The following is a 16,379-nucleotide window of genomic DNA, read 5'->3' as shown; positions in this document are numbered from 1 at the left end:
GCATAATTCTGTTCTCCTTTGACAACCATTGTTTTCTAAAATGTTACTTTGATTAAAATGAAAAGTTTTTTTAAAAGTCTGATTAGAATGAAAAGTTATTTGATTAGAATGCATTACATCGATGAGAAACATTCAAAAATTATATAGACGATTAACACCTGGCAATTATACCCCATATGAGAATACACGTCTGAATGAGATCAATATCATTTTCTGGGGTTTAGAGATTTGAACCCCAAATTTTTTTGATGTAGAAACATTAATGAATCCTTAATTAAACCACTTGAATAAGGGGGTTTTCAAAAATGAAACGTTTTTAACTTGCACATAAAGATGTTTGTTGAAAAGTTACAAGAAAAAGTTGTTGGATACATAATTAAATATCACCTTGAACAAACAAATGGAACTTGATAATATAGTGCTATCAAAACAGAGAAGAAATATACAGAACGTTACTCCTCTCAGACAAATGGAACTTGATAATACAGTCTCTCTCCAGTGTCCTCTTCTCCGGTTAGTTTCAAAGCTATTTTAGAGTTTCTCCTCTCAGACATGAGAGAGAAAGGTGGTGTTGAGGCTCACCACTGAGGATCTCTGTTGCTTAGCTCATCTAACAACTGCAATGGCGTGCTACGGTGAATGCTTGTGTCTCTCCTTTTCGCTTGTTGATGCTGTTGCCTAGGGTTTTGAGGACAGCCCGCTGTGATGGTGTTGCGCTCCGAAAGGTGGAGCTCTCGCCTTCCTTTGTTCCGCCGTTGGTGTGGAGTCTTAATTATACTCCCTTTGTGTGTTTACTTTCCTGTTTGCATTCCTCCGAAGGAAGCTTCAGCGTTTACCCTTGATATCTTCGTTGTAAGGGAAACTTAATGTTGTCTTTTGTCCTTGTTTCGTATTAACTTCAATATTTGACTCTAACAGGTCAGCTTTGAAATTAATTTTAGTTTCTTAGGGATATTTAAAAAACTTTTTTGCAGTCCTTATATAAGAGAATGGTTTCATAGCAGATTCTGGTTCAATCATCTTGTAACCAAAACTTCATTCTAGTAATGCCATTTACATTCTTAACATGACTTTTAAAGAGTTGAGTTTAATGTGAATCCCCGTTAAGGTTGTGACCTAATTGTAGTGAATAGTGAGTGACAGATTGATAAATGATAATTGGAAATGTTATTTGGCACTAAATTAGGAAACCAGTATAAAGTTATCTTCCAAAAATGGTTCCGCGATAAATGAAAAGAATTTTAAACATCATTAATTTGGATATGAAACAAATTATATAATATATGAATGAAATCACATATAACCATTTTGCGTGATCCATCTTCAGGCCAATGTTACAAAATGGATGAAAAGAAGAATTGTCCTAGTGTTACTCTGTTTCTCCATTATATATTGATGTGGTCTTTTTGAGTTTCTTTTGTTTCCGCGTCTGCTTGATGTTACTGTTTTCGTTGTGGTTTTCATCTCCACTTGGAGATCGAGTCCAAACCTTTCGATGAACTTCTTCATCCTGAGTAAAAGAGAAAAAATTATAAGAATATCAAAATTCATCTATATCATCATATCTTTGGTTTTGCTTTTGAAACATTTATTTTAATTAAGAAAATTAAAACAGTAATAAAATAATTGATAAATATTGGTATACCATATTCCAATTATAGAAACTTCTTCTAAACAATTATAGAAACTAAAAATTAGAAGGAATGGGAGCATACCTCTTGAGGTTGTCTAGAGAGCTTGATTTGCACAGAGATCCTTGATCTGGACAAGTCCACTCCTGATGTTTGGAGTGTTTCTGACAATGTTTTTAACAACCTATATTCCAAGTATTAATTAGATCTTGATTCGAATATCCGTGCGAGTTATATTATAACATTTTAGTTTATATAACAAAATTTATCACTAAAGTTTTTTGATATACATTGATTTGAATAAGATTATTTTATTTGAAACATAAATGGATACTTCTTTCTAACAAAATCTTTTAAAGATCTTTATAAAATATATTTTTGAAAATTAATCAATTTAAATTGTTATAATCATTTATTTTCGTTCAAAAATCAAAAATAAATTTTATTTGAAATTGTAATTATATTTTATGACAATCTATATTATTAAAATAAAAATACATGTATAAAATAACCCTAAGACTTACTACTTATTTACAAGTCTCCGCCATTGAAGTATTTAATAACCCTACATTTAAGCAATTCACGTATTTTCCTATTTTATCAAATCATTTCCTAAAACCAAGCTTAGCTAAATTTTTATGTTCAACATATTTCCTAAAATGATTTAGCTAAAGTTTAAAAAATTCAAGTTTAAAAACTATTTTTAATGATATTATGTACTATTTCCCAAGTATAAAAAATCTCCACACATTTAGCTTGTAATGCCTAATTAAATATTACAAAATATATGTTTAAGCATTACTGTTATCATTATTTATTTTCAACAATAAAATCTGTCTATGCTATGGTTTAAATATTTTTGAATTGCTTGTAGAATAATATTGGTTTTTTTATAACCGAATGTTTATTTTCAATCTTTCTAAATCTTGCCTATATATATTTCAAAAATTTATAAAATATAGTTTAACCATTTTAGTTACTATTAATTATTTTCAACAAATAAATCGATCTATATTAAGACTTAAATATCATTGAATTACTTGTAGAATAATATTTAATGTTTATAATTTAATATTCCTTCTGATATATATAAATCTCGCCGTATGACCTATATCTAACCAAAATATTTTAAATATTATTACATTTTGGAAACGGTTTCGTGTTAAAAGAAATATTACTCAAACATATCAATGATTCAATATTTTTTAAAGGTTTAGTATGACATAAGGGACAATATTTTTTATAACATGTGAACTATTTAAATATTGTGTTTATAACCATTTTAATATGATAAATATTTTAAAATATTAACCAATAAACATTTAAATAATATTTATGTATATAAAAGTGAAAATAAATATCCGCACGGACGTGCAGGTCAAGTTCCAATTAAATTTTTAATTAAATAATTTTTGGAAGTAAATTTTAAAATGATCTTGAAATTTTTTTTAGAATTTTCTTAAAAATATTTATTTATATTTAAATAAAAGATAAATATATTAAAAGATATAATGATTAAGTTATGTAAAATTTTATAATTTTTCTAGAGGATTGTCCATTTAAAATATCACACACTAAAGAAAATTATGAATTCTATTTTAATAGTATACTAGATTTTGACCCGCGGTTTGAAACCACGGGATAATTTTTCGAAAACATTCTAAATTTATTTAGTTAATATTTGATAAATATATTGCATGTGTTTGAATAACCCGTAAAAACTATGTTCGTAAAAATATCAATAATAACATGTTTCATCGTATACTAAATATTAATAGTATCAAACTATTACTATTTTTATCACACACATATATATATATATATATATATATATATATATATATATGTATATCTAATTTTAATACTCTAAATATATGAATTATATTTTTATATATTTAGTGAGGGTTTTGAAGAAATTGTTTTTTTGCATTTGGATTAATATATAGCTGTATATATACAAATTAATAGATATATATCATTATTTATCACATTAATAATTAAAATATAATTATTTTATTATTAAATTTTCGTATTAATTAAATTATATTCGTTAGTTTAAAAAAAAATTAGTTAGTTAGCTCCTTAGTTTTAGGCATGATGTATATTTAATATTAATTAAGTTAAATATAACTAATTCAAAATTACAAATAATTATTTTCAAAAATAAAAAGATCAAATGATCACGTGGATTATAAATATATTAACAAAATTAGTTGATGTGATTTAACATTATTTTATTTTGTTATAATTTATTACAATTTATATATTACTTTTGGTTTATTTTGAATAGATTTTATCTTTAGTATTCACATTATACATTTAAATACACATATATTTTAAGTCTTGATATGTTTTTATTTTATATATTAACTCTTAACTTGTTTAAAATTGTTTTAAAAACTTTTTTTTAAATATATTCTGTATGTGGAATGATAATAAAAACAAAACACAAAGTTAAGTATTTTTTCAAATGTTTTTAAAACAAAAAATATTTCTTATATAAATATTTAATCAAACCGATTTTCTTTTGCACGTATGTAGGAATCGGTTGCATATCGAATAATATCTCATTATTAATAGATACTTGTTAGATTAAAAAATATTATGTGATAATAATTAATGTATTTATTTTAGTTGGACTGTTATAAATTTTTTTGTAGTCCAAAACATAGTCGATAAATATGCTCATGTTTTAATAGTATTGATTTTATAATGTTGTAAATATATATAGTGTGTTATAGAACTGAACGCATGCTTTCGACCTATGAGTTCACGATATAATTTTATGTGCATGATAACATTATAAAACTATGTTTTATATCGTTAGTTAAATTATAGAGGATGAGTAACAAATTATTAAGTGGTCTTTAGTTTTTTTCTTTTTTTGCCAAGTGGTCTTTAGTTATGCATAACAAACAGAATATTCATTTTCATTTAAAACATTAATAACTATTGATATTAAATGTTTTAAGTAGGTTCATGTGGGAGTTTCAAAAAAAAAAAAAAACTATTGATATTAAATAGTAGTGGCAGTCCTGTAAATATTTTTAAGGATTACGGGTATCTTAAAAATCAGTCTGCTGTTTTAATTGTATTGATATTCTCTTTAGTCATGTAACTTCGATTAGGGTTGAAATAAAACTCACCCTTGAGAATAAACACTTGATATACTGATAGTACCCTTATGAATAGAAAGCTCCTCTACCTCCTTCTCTTCTCTCAGATTTTCACAGTCCATTGCAGCAACATCGGGTGATGAAATTGGACAAAGCTGTGGCGATTCTGGAGAGAAGAAACTGTTCCTTTGACCCAACACAGGAAAGGAATTAGTCGTATCCATTGCCCTTTTTAGACACTGTTGATGCTCCATGTCGACCGCTTGAGCCTCTGCGAGGACTGGAACAGCTCCCTCCGGTGGCTGTTGATGGTTTCTCTTTCAGATTAGTATTAAAAAGTTTATAGATAAATTAGAAGAAAGCTTCAAGCTAAGAGTTACCTCGTGTTTGTCTACTTTCTCTTGTAAGAAGTGAATGTACTCGATAACCTGTATATGTATAAAGTAAATTTAAGATCCAAAGAACACATTCACTAATACTTATAATGCAAGAAACATTTCTGAAGACATTATTGATACCTCCAGTAAGAATGATGCCTTGTCCCGCTTTTGGTCGCTGTTAGGGATCAATTGTCTCAACGTCTGAAACCTGTTTCATATGTAACAAAGATAAATTCCCACTCTCTTTGCAATCTACAAACTAAAAGTACATATCGTATATATAAACTCACCTATCATTGATCTTGCTCCTCCTCCGTTGCTCTGTTGCAGAATGTTTTGACCTAGGTGTGTTCGGCATTTGTTTGTTACAGTGACCTTTCCCATCTACTCTGACTCTCAAATCCACTGTAAAAAAATAAAAATGTGACAACATCTTGTCAATTATATCGTTTAAGAAATTTAATTTAATCAATGTTCAATAAATCTTTAGGGGGTAATTATACATTTTATAAAAGATTAGTGTCGGACGCATAGGCACTCCGCCTAAACTAATTTATTTAAAAATTTTGTAAATTTTTTTTTGTTTATATCATATAATTTTTGCTCTTAATTAGGCACTGCTTAACCCGATTTTTAGAATGTTTAATCTAGTAAAGATTCATAGTGAATGACAAACCTCTCTGGCACTGGCTGGTGGATGTGTTGTTCCCTTTATTTGTAACAAACTCTTCATCGTCATCATCCAAATCATCCTCCTGCGAACTTCCTTTGGCAGACTTTATCATGTCCATGAAGCTTTGGCTCTGCTGCCTCTTCCTTGTATGCCCTTTCTTCTCTACAGATTCATTCCACAGAGTGAATCCATTGTTTGCAGCGTAAGAGCTGCAATTAGAAACCGAATTATCCTCCACTGCATTCCTCTCGTTACAGCTAGCTTGGGACACCTTGAACATCTGAGAGACCTTTGGTTTAGGAACTCGCTGAAGATGGTTATGATACAAGTAAGGCATATGACTGATCGTGTAAGTCCCTATGCCACCGGGAAGCACGTGCTGGTTATGAACATACGGCGACTTCAGCTGCGACGATGTCTCTGCAGTGTCCACACTGCCTCTGGTCCCTTCCTCCTTTGCACTAGCTCTTGTTCCAACACGTTCTAACGGTTGTAGAAAATCATGAGTTTTCGGATATCCACCTGCTTATTATATATACATCATCGAAGGTTAGGACGAACGTTGTCATAAAAGTATATCTTTTAAATGAAACAGAAAACATGATTAGTATGAAATAACTGAAAATAATACGTAAATGCTAAATACATACGGAAGCTCTTATGTTTTCTTTTTTTGGTGGCGTTTTACTTGTACAACTAACACACATACGACAACATTGTAGATGCAGACATAAACGATCTTTTTTTTTAGATGCAGACATAAACAATCTAATTGTGCTTTGAACAAAAAAAAAACAATCTAATTGTGCATACATGTGCTGCATGAGATTAAAACACATGAGATTTATCTACATATATAAAGCTCATGTCGTCGTATTGTACTTGCATGTCCGTACATTAGTCTCATTAAGAACAGACGCTGACAAACTTCTTTAATATATTTTAGTTGTTTATATGCTTAATTCTTTAATCAATAAAATTAAAATTGGATCCGCAATTAGTAAAAAGGTCCAAACTAATCACATGGCATACACCCCACCTTTGATAACTAACATTTCAGACACAATTACTTCAGATCTGGTCTCTAATTTATACTCCCTCCATTTTATAAAGAATGTCATTTAGACACATCTCATATAAATTAAAAAATGTCAAAATATACTAATACTCCTTATTTATTATACAATTAACCAAAAAATAATTTAACTAAATATTTATTGGTTATTTAAAAGGATAAGAAATATATTTAATATAAAAATTTGCATTGGAAATGTAGAATTAAATTTATTTTTAAAAAAAAACTAAAATGATATTTTTATGAAACAAAGGAGTATGTATCACGTGACTCAGCATTATCTAGATGTTTTTTCAGAGCTATATTTTTACATGAAAATGGTGCTTATGTAGTTATATGTACTTTTTAACAGACCATAATAATGTGTTTTTCAGACCAGATCTTCCGACACTAAACAAAAAATATAAACAAAATCAAACAAAAGTGGTTTTCAGATCTCATGTAACAAAATTGGATCTGACGGGTCATCGTCATCATCAACGTAGAGATATTTATGACGACTGATATAAAAATGGACACTTCTTTTCTATTTTAATTTCATATGTTTAATAATTAGTAGTATTTCCATTACATCTTTATTATTTACCTCTAGTAAGAAATTCAAAATTAGTAATAAAATACCTTGAGATGAAGGCATTGGATCTGGATGGACGTGTAAATTACTGCAGGATGATAAAAAATCATGCATTGGTTTTTTTCTCCCTGCAGAGAGAAGTCTTCTTAATAATCAAAAATTAAAATGAAAAAGACAATTCTCTTTTATTATTATTATTATATTTTTCTTGTGTAACTTGTGAAATAAAAACAAGAGAATCCAGAACGTAAAAGAAAAGAAGAAGAATCTGAAACATGTAGCGCCTGTAATTATTACCTTGTGCTTCGATGACACGAGACTGTGGAAGCTCCATCAACCACAGCTTTTAACTTATAATGTTAGATTAGGTGGTGGTCGAAATTCGAGAGATACTCCCTTAGATCTGTGACTTATAGCTGCAGATTTAAGATAGGACTATGCTGAAAATTTGAGCTTGAAACTATCTGAATTATGAGAGAAAATCTATCAAACTCTCAGATTGCAACGATCGATTTGCCTCTAAACTGCAAAAAATACAATCATAAGTAAAACATAATTCAGAAAAAATATGAATTTCTAACCAAGAGAATGTTAGTAAAAGACTAAGTGAAACCATGAAGTAATTAAGAGATTCAGATACGTAAGAATGTTAGTACCTTGTAGATGATCGATGAATACCATGCACAATTGTCACCTCGGAGATGAGGGACAGAGCTTTGTCACTTTCTTGGCCGATTATCTCTGTCTCTCTCTCTCTCTCTCTCTCTCTCTCTCTCTCTCTCTCTCTCTCTTTGTTTAGGAGATGAGGAGTTAGAGTTCTTTTATACAATCGTTATTACACAGTTTAAGAAGGCTAACGGTGTTATGTTACGTAAGCTAACGGCGTCATGGGAGGTTTTGTCTACTTGCGTCGTCGAAAGGGGTTTATCCATTTAGCGGCGCTAAAAGAAAAAAGAAAGTAACTCAAAATACTCGCACACTATTTTTTATTTTCTTTAAGACGAAGTTCAATTTAACGTCTGGATTAATTAGAATCCCAACTTTTCTGTTATTTGATGTTTCTACACTGATTTATTTGAACAAAATTTAGGTTCACCCATCAATACGATTTAGTTATTTGTAATTTGATATATCTTAACAAAAACTAAATAATAAAGATTTAATGAAACAAAATTATATTTTAAATAAAAAGAAATAGTAGTAATTATAAAAAATATCAAAATAGTACTCTCTCCGTTCCTGAAAATAAGATTTTCTAGATTTTATTTTTGTTCCATAAAAATTGATTTTCTATATTTTTAAGATACTTTTGTAAATTTTGAGGATCATTAATTGTGAATATTTGAACTGATTAAATTTTATTGGTAAATAGTTATTGAGAATTGTATAAAAAGATAAAATATTAAACTAAACTGCAAATATTTATTATAGTCTTAATAAACGTGAAAATTCTAAAAAATCTTATTTTCAGAAATATCAGAAAAAGACCTTTTTAATATTGATATATAGTTCAGGCTCACAAGAACGAATAAAACTTGACTTTGTTTTATTATTTGATATATAGTTCAGGCTAACAAGAACGAATAAAAAACAAAGTCTAGTTTAGACTTGTCAAAAAAAAGTATTCACCATTTTTCCCCAAAAAATTATTTACCAGTCCAAAGACTCCAAACTAGACTTTGTTTTATTATTTCAAATGTTTTATTTATATTTATTTTTGGTGATCCCGATTTAGATCCTTTAATGTTATTGCTCAGTAAGTAAAATATAAATATATTTGAATTGCTGGCAGCAGTGGTCAGTGGATGACCTCCGTGTCCTTCTAAGCCTGTAAAAGTACATTCTCACATTATCTTTTAGTCTGTACTCTGCACTCTCAGATAGGCCTGGGCACGGATCGGATATTCGGGTTTTTGAAGGTATTTGTGATTTGCTTCGAATGTTACGGATATCTGATTTTTCGATTTGCTTTGCTTCGGAAAAATACGGATATTCGGAAAAACGGATATCCGGAAAATAAATAGATATTTGCGGATATTCGCGGATACTTACGGATCTCTCATTTGTTTTGATTAATACAAATAATCTTAAAAATTTGATACAAATTTGTTTTGTAAAATATATTTTTTGCATGATATAAAAGATAAAAATTAAAAAAAGCAATGAATCTTCATATTTTGTAAATTTTTAAACTTAGTTAAAATTATAATAACACAAAACTTAAAAAAAAATTATAATTATCGTAAATATTTTCTCTTCCTTTTATGTAATACTTTTATATAAGTAATAATATGAATAGAATCTATCAAATAATATATTAGAATAATAATTATATAATTTTATACATTTAAAACTTTAAATATAATCAAAATATACATGTATTTATATATTGACGGATCGGATCGGATATTCGCTTCCCAAAATTTTAATATTTGTGATTTGCTTCGATTTTGACGGATATTGAATTTTAGTATTTGCTTTGCTTCGAAAGCTTACGGATATTCGGAATTTTCGAATCGAATAGCAACGGATAACGAATCGAATCAAATTTAACGGATAAAATGCCCAGCCCTACTCTCAGACTCTTTTTAAATTATGGATAAAATCTAAAGTACCATTCTAAATTTCTAATAATAATTGGGAGGTCACATATATACTTGAATGGGTTAATAGATAAGTAATATCATACTTCTTCTTTTATGAGAAAAAATAATATTTTACTTTCCCTTGGATAAATGGATAGGTATACAGTATACATTAAGTAGGAAAACTGGTATTTTGATAACAAAAAAAAATTCGGAGAGAGAAAGCGAAAAATCATGGTGACCATGCGCCGTCTTTATCTAAGTTACACATCGGATCCAAATTTGGATCTTTTAGAGATCCATAGAACATTTTGTGCTATCCAACCATACACTCGTGGTTATTTTTTCTTTTTGAAAACAAGCAACAAAGAAAGAAAAGATATCAAGCTATTTTATCAACCACTTGCGTGACCAATGAAACAGTATATACCTTTTTAGTTAAAATAGTGACTAATTTAGCTAGTGTGAAAAAAATCAATTAAACTGGTGACGAGTTTAGCTAGCGAAATGATAATCATATGCATAGACTTATTTTTCAATAATTTAATAAACATAACAATATATTCGCATACTTTGTGTAATGCGTATGCACATCTTTTATATATTTATATTTATATTATTGTTTAAACGCGTGGTGGCAAAGGTTGCCACAATCATGATTGTAACGAGATAGCCATACGATCTTACATTAGCTATAGTTTTAAAACACAAATAAACACGGTCCGGCGGTGGCATATATAATATACTTTCTCTCCTTCTTAATACGTCTAAATACATTTATGTTGTTTCACATAATAATATATTAGATAGACTACTAAAATAATCTGAAAAGGGAGAAAATATAAGAGCTAAATTTATGTGCATTGAGTACTTTTGGTTAGAAGTCCAGATGGATCACATGTTGATAACTTTCGAGAAATCATATGGGGAAAACTAGGTATATAATATGAAAATACACGACAATTATAAACTCTCATATACATATGAGATGTAACAGTATATGTATGTGGTTCTTTCTTTTCTCTTTTTATGCATAAGTAAATAGACTTAATAAATAAAGAAGGGGTATGGCTTTATAAGATAATTCAATAAATAATAAGTGTTGGGTCACAAGAAGAATAGTACTCTCTCTGTTTTTTAAAGATGTATGTTTTGATGTTTTCACACATATTAAGAAAACACATTAATTATATATCATTTTTAGAAATTATCAAATTCCAATGCATTTAACCAATAGTCTTTTAATAAATTCAATCAATTTTATTGAAATTTGCAATTTTTATAGAAAACATAAAAAATACATCTTTGTGAAACAATTTATTTTTCTAAAACATCTACCTTTAAAAAACAGAGGAGTATATAGAATATAGGGAAATAGGAGAAGAACACTCTCACATGCTCTCCACTTTGTCTCGTGAGTTGTTAGGTTATCTCTAAACACGCTTTCTCCATCCCTAACCTATATTAGGCCCAAATTTTTATTTAATAAATACTGACTAAAATGTATTAAATAACCACTAGCTCAATGTGCAGATTCTCTAGAATGAACTTTAAAAAAAAAACTTAAAACAAAGTTTATTAATACTCCCCCTGTTTTTAATTATAAGTAGTTTTAGAAAAAAACTTTTGTTTCAAAATATAAGTTGTTTTCACATTTCAATGCACCTTTTGTATTTATTGAATATTCTGTACCCAATAAAATAATGCATACATTTTTATGATTGGTTGGATTTGTACAATAAATACTACTTTTTAAAAATTAATAAGTTTCTTAATATTAATGCTTTTATGTAAAACACCTTACATTTAAAAACAGAAGAAGTATTGTTTAGTATGTTTGTTATGGGCCTAATGGCTATGACTGTTGTTCGCCGTGTCCGGTTAGTGTCAGATCAATATGTAGTGATATCCTTAACAGTTTATGTCCATTATGTTTTAGGCTAAGAATGATAATACACTTATGCAGACCACACTTTCATGGCAAATAAAAAGAATAAAAGATGACCGAATCAATACACGTGACTAAGGGGGATTAGTATTAGCAGTGGGCCTTCGAGTAACTCGTTACAAGAAGGCAGTGGACTTTCGAGAAGTCCATTAAGAGAAATAAACTTAAAGTCTCAGCCCACTTCAGCTGTTCAGACAAATATCTTGTCGTCTTCCTCGCAACAGAAAGCAGTCAAGACTCAACGGTCTTGTGCTCGCACGGTCAAGCCAGCTCACGTCCTCGCAGTATCAAACAAATTTGGATGCCTTGGATCGTGCGCTGTGGCTTGACCACGTCATTGTGTTGATAAGATTTGCAACTCTCTATATAAACGATGTAATAGCTTTGTAACCTTTCAAGCAAGAAATAATAAAAGTAAAGTTTTCTTCTTCGCGAAAATGCTCTGTTTCTTTCGATCTTTATGGTATCAGAGCCATGGAGGCTACTGATCATGTGTCTACGCCATCACTGAGCATAGCTCAGTGTGTAACGTTGAAGCTCTCGTCTTCTAACTACTTACTATGGAAAACGCAGTTCGAATCCTTTCTTTCAAGTCAATCTCTGCTCGGTTTCGTTACTGGTGGAACTGTTCGGCCAGCGCCGACTGTCACTGTCTGTCAAGGTGAAGAGGACATTGAGCAAGCAAACCCGGAGTTCACGAAATGGATCCGCAAGGATCAACTCATTATGGCGTGGCTCTTTGGTTCTCTATCTGAAGACGCTCTCAGATCTGTGTACGGCCTCAGCTCTGCGCAGGAAGTTTGGTTCAGCCTCGGCAAAAAGTACAATCGAGTCTCTGCTACAAGGAAGCTGGATCTCCAACGCAAACTCCAAGATATGCAAAAGAACCAAATATCTATGACGGAGTACCTAGGAGAAGTTAAAAGCGTTTGTGATCAGCTAGACTCAATAGGTTGTCCTGTGTCTGAGAATGAAATGATCTATGGAGCTTTAAACGGTTTAAGCAAGGAGTATGAGTCTATCTGCACATTTATTGAGCACTCCATGGATCTAGTTCCAGAGATGACGTTTGAAGATGCTGTTTTTAAGCTTGTAAACTTTGAGGACAAGCTTAAAGTGTACAACCAAGCCACTGAAGTTAATCCTCACATGGCTTTCAACGTTGGAAGAGGCTACTCTAACAACAGAGGTCGTGGAGGTTACTATCAGAGAGGCGGTTATCGAGGTCGTGGTAATAACTCTTACTCAACTAGAGGACGAGGGTTTCACCAACAGTTCTCTGGGAACAACTCAGGATCAGCGCCTGGAAACAACTCAGGAAGGACAACGTGTCAGATCTGCGGCAAGTTTGGCCACACTGCTATTCGCTGTTACAGTCGCTTTGATCAGGCCTTTGCTCCTCCAGACAATGTGCACAACGCTCTCACTACGATGAAGCTCTCTGATCAAGAACAGGCTGCAGGTCATGACTGGTATCCAGACTCTGCTGAATCGGCTCACATCACCAACAGCAATGCGCAGATTAGTTCATCTGAACCGTATCTTGGGAATGATCAGGTTATCGTTGGAAACGGAGACTAATTACCTATCACTCACATTGGATCGATTGCCTTACACACGCCACAAGGTATCCTTCCTCTTGATGATGTGTTAGTATGTCCCGGAATAACAAAATCTTTGTTGTCGGTTTCCAAGCTCACAGCAGATTATCCTTGTGAGATTACGTTTGACAATGAATCTATTTTTGTTAAGGACATGCAAACAAAACATGTGATCACTCAAGGCAAAAGGCATAAAGATTTGTATCGGCTGAGGGATGCAAGGTTTAAAGCTTTCTACTCAACGAGGTAGAGAGCTACAAGTGTGGAGATTTGGCATAAGAGGCTGGGCCATCCCCACAAGGACATTCTTCAGTCATTAGCCAAGAATAAGTCAATAAGTCTGAATGCAGGCAGTAGTTTGAGTATGTGTGATGCGTGTCAGTTAGGCAAGAGTTGCAGACTTCCCTTTCTTCCTTCTGAACACTTTTCTAGTAAACAGTTGGAGGGGATTCATTGTGATTTGTGGGGTCCTAGCCCAGTTGTTTCTGCTCAAGGATTTAAATACTATGTTACCTTTGTTGACAATTTCTCAAGATTTACATGGTTTTACCCTTTGAAGTTAAAATCTGATTTCTTCTCTGTATTTGTTCGGTTTCAAAAGTTGGTTGAGACACAATTGCAACACAAGATCTTACAATTTCAGTGTGATGGAGGCGGTGAGTTCATCAGCTCACAGTTTCTGTCACATCTTGCAAATCACGGCATCAAGCAACTTGTGTCTTGCCCCCATACCCCTAAACAGAACGGACTCTCAGAGAGGAAGCACCGTCATATAACCGAGCTAGGAATCACAATGATATACTGCAGTAAGGTTCCCCAAACCTTATGGGTTGAAGCTTTCTTTACAGCCACGTTTCTCAGTAACCTTCTGCCTTTATCAGTCTTGCGCAATGGTCTGAGCTCCTATGAGACACTCTTTGGTTCTGCCCCGGATTATACTTCTCTCCGGGCCTTTGGCTGCAAATGCTACCCCTACCTTAGGCCGTATATGAACAACAAGCTCGATCCTAAGTCTCTCGTCTGTGTATTTCTTGGCTACAACGAGAAATATAAAGGTTATCGATGCTATTATCCTCCAACAGGGAAAGTCTTTATCAGTCGTCATGTCCTCTTCGATGTATCACACTTCCCTTATGCTGATGTCTATAGCTCTTATCATAAAACATCTGCCTCTGCTCTGCTTCAAGCTTGGCGTATGTTCAATATTTCACCTCAGGCTACGATATTGCCTCTATCTAGTCCTGCTGACGAAGACCTCCCACCGGTTAGGTTGCAAGCAAATCCTCCCGCTGCAGCTCCCTCACCAATACAGAATGACGTTGTTTATCAGTCTCCACCTGCGTCGTCTTCCTCTGCCTCCAGTAGTGATCATTCTGATTATGACGAAGCTCCAGTTCCGGTTGAGCAACCTCAGCACAACACTCCATGACTACTTGAGCTTGTGCTGGAATTGTAAAACCGAACCCAAAATATGCTCTCTTTACGGTGAAAGACAGTTATCCACTTCCCCGAAGTCTTAAGGATGCTTTAAGTGATGAGGGTTGGAACAACACCATGGGAGAAGAAATCACACACATGGTTGAAACCGAAACCTTTGAGTTAGTCCCTCCCTCACCAGAGCAGAAGCCTTTGAGTAATGGATGGGTCTACAAAGAAAAGCTTCACGCAGATGGCACTCATCACAAGCTTCAGCTCGCTTAGTTGCTCGTGGCAATGAGCAAGAGGAAGGCATTGATTTCATTGAAACATTTAGTCCAGTGGTGCGTACTGCTACCATTAGGACAATGCTTCATGTTGATGTCACTAAGAAGTGGAAGATTCGACAACTCGATGTTCAGAACGCCTTTCTACATGGTGATCTCAAGGAGACTGTTTACATGACTCAGCCACGTGGTTTTGAGGACCCTGAGAAACCTGATCACGTTTGGAAACTGAAGAAAGCGATTTATGGCCTTCATCAAGCTCCTCGGGCGTGGTTCGATAAGTTCAACAATTTTCTTATTGCTTTTGGCTTTCAGTGCAGCTTTCCTGACCCGTCTCTGTTCGTGTATCATCATGGGTCTAGTGTCATCTATCTTCTTCTTTATGTTGATGATATGATTCTCACCGGCAATGATGAAACGGTTGTAGAAAAGCTGCTTGATGCTCTGAACAGTGAGTTTCGGATGAAGGATATGGGAGCTATGCACTATTTTTTGGGGATTCAGGTTCATCATCATGAAGGGGGCTTGTTCATGAATCAAACCAAGTATGCAACAGACTTATTGGTGTCTGCAGGAATGAAAGACTGTGCTCCGATGCCCACTCCGTTGCCTATGAAACTCGATAATCTACCAGGTCAAGATGAGTTGTTTGCAGAACCTTCCTACTTCCGCAGTCTGGCTAGTAAGCTTCAATACCTGACACTTACTAGACCAGATTTGCAGTTTGCCGTCAACTACATTTGTCAAAAGATGCATCAGCCGAGTGTTTCCTACTTCAACCTTCTCAAACGCATCCTGCGTTATGTGAAAGGAACTCTGGAGAATGGAATTGACATAAAAGCTCAGACTCATTCAACGTTTGTCTGCTACAGCGACATCGACTGGGCCGGCTGCAAGGACACTCAGAGATCTACTGGTGGCTTCTGCACGTTCTTAGGCTCAAACTTGATTTCTTGGTCTGCAAAACGACACGACACTGTCTCCAAGTCTTCTACAGAGGTGGAATACATAACAATGTCTCTTGCAGCGTCCGAGGTGGCTTGGATACAAAATCTTCTTCGTATCATGGGGTTGGAGCAGAAGATCATTCCGT

The 16,379-nt window shown here is 32.7% G+C and overlaps 1 protein-coding gene across 3 annotated transcripts; it reads right to left on the bottom strand.

Annotated features, from left to right (window-relative positions):
- Positions 1 to 1,216: 1,216 nt before the first annotated feature.
- On the bottom strand, positions 1,217 to 8,241 carry LOC108811134 (transcription factor BIM1). Of its 3 annotated transcripts, none has more exons than XM_018583181.2 (10): positions 8,106 to 8,241; positions 7,747 to 7,973; positions 7,497 to 7,577; positions 5,804 to 6,322; positions 5,418 to 5,532; positions 5,266 to 5,335; positions 5,128 to 5,175; positions 4,778 to 5,049; positions 1,716 to 1,815; positions 1,217 to 1,510 (listed from the first exon to the last, which is right to left on the bottom strand). In XM_018583181.2, exons 2-10 carry the CDS (start codon positions 7,781 to 7,783, stop codon positions 1,370 to 1,372), a joined length of 1,383 nt encoding a protein of 460 aa, XP_018438683.2. In that variant the 5' UTR covers positions 7,784 to 7,973; positions 8,106 to 8,241; the 3' UTR covers positions 1,217 to 1,369. The 3 variants fall into 3 exon arrangements, with proteins under 3 accessions (XP_018438683.2, XP_018438684.2, XP_018438685.2); XM_018583182.2 differs by having other exon boundaries at positions 7,747 to 7,968; positions 8,106 to 8,220; XM_018583183.2 differs by lacking the exon at positions 7,497 to 7,577 and having other exon boundaries at positions 1,218 to 1,510.
- Positions 8,242 to 16,379: the final 8,138 nt, after the last annotated feature.

Source organism: Raphanus sativus, unplaced genomic scaffold, assembly GCF_000801105.2.
Source record: "Raphanus sativus cultivar WK10039 unplaced genomic scaffold, ASM80110v3 Scaffold0002, whole genome shotgun sequence".
Classification (NCBI taxonomy): domain Eukaryota; kingdom Viridiplantae; phylum Streptophyta; class Magnoliopsida; order Brassicales; family Brassicaceae; genus Raphanus; species Raphanus sativus.
This window is presented reverse-complemented; position numbering and strand designations above follow the sequence as displayed.

Coding starts and splice junctions, on each gene's coding strand:
- LOC108811134 (XM_018583181.2), bottom strand. CDS start 7,783: ATGGAGCTTCCACAGTCTCGTGTCATCGAAGCACAAG. Junction 7,578..7,746: donor TCGTGTCATCGAAGCACAAG/GTAATAATTACA, acceptor TTCTCTCTGCAG/GGAGAAAAAAACCAATGCAT. Junction 5,533..5,803: donor CACCAGCCAGTGCCAGAGAG/GTTTGTCATTCA, acceptor ATTTTTTTACAG/TGGATTTGAGAGTCAGAGTA.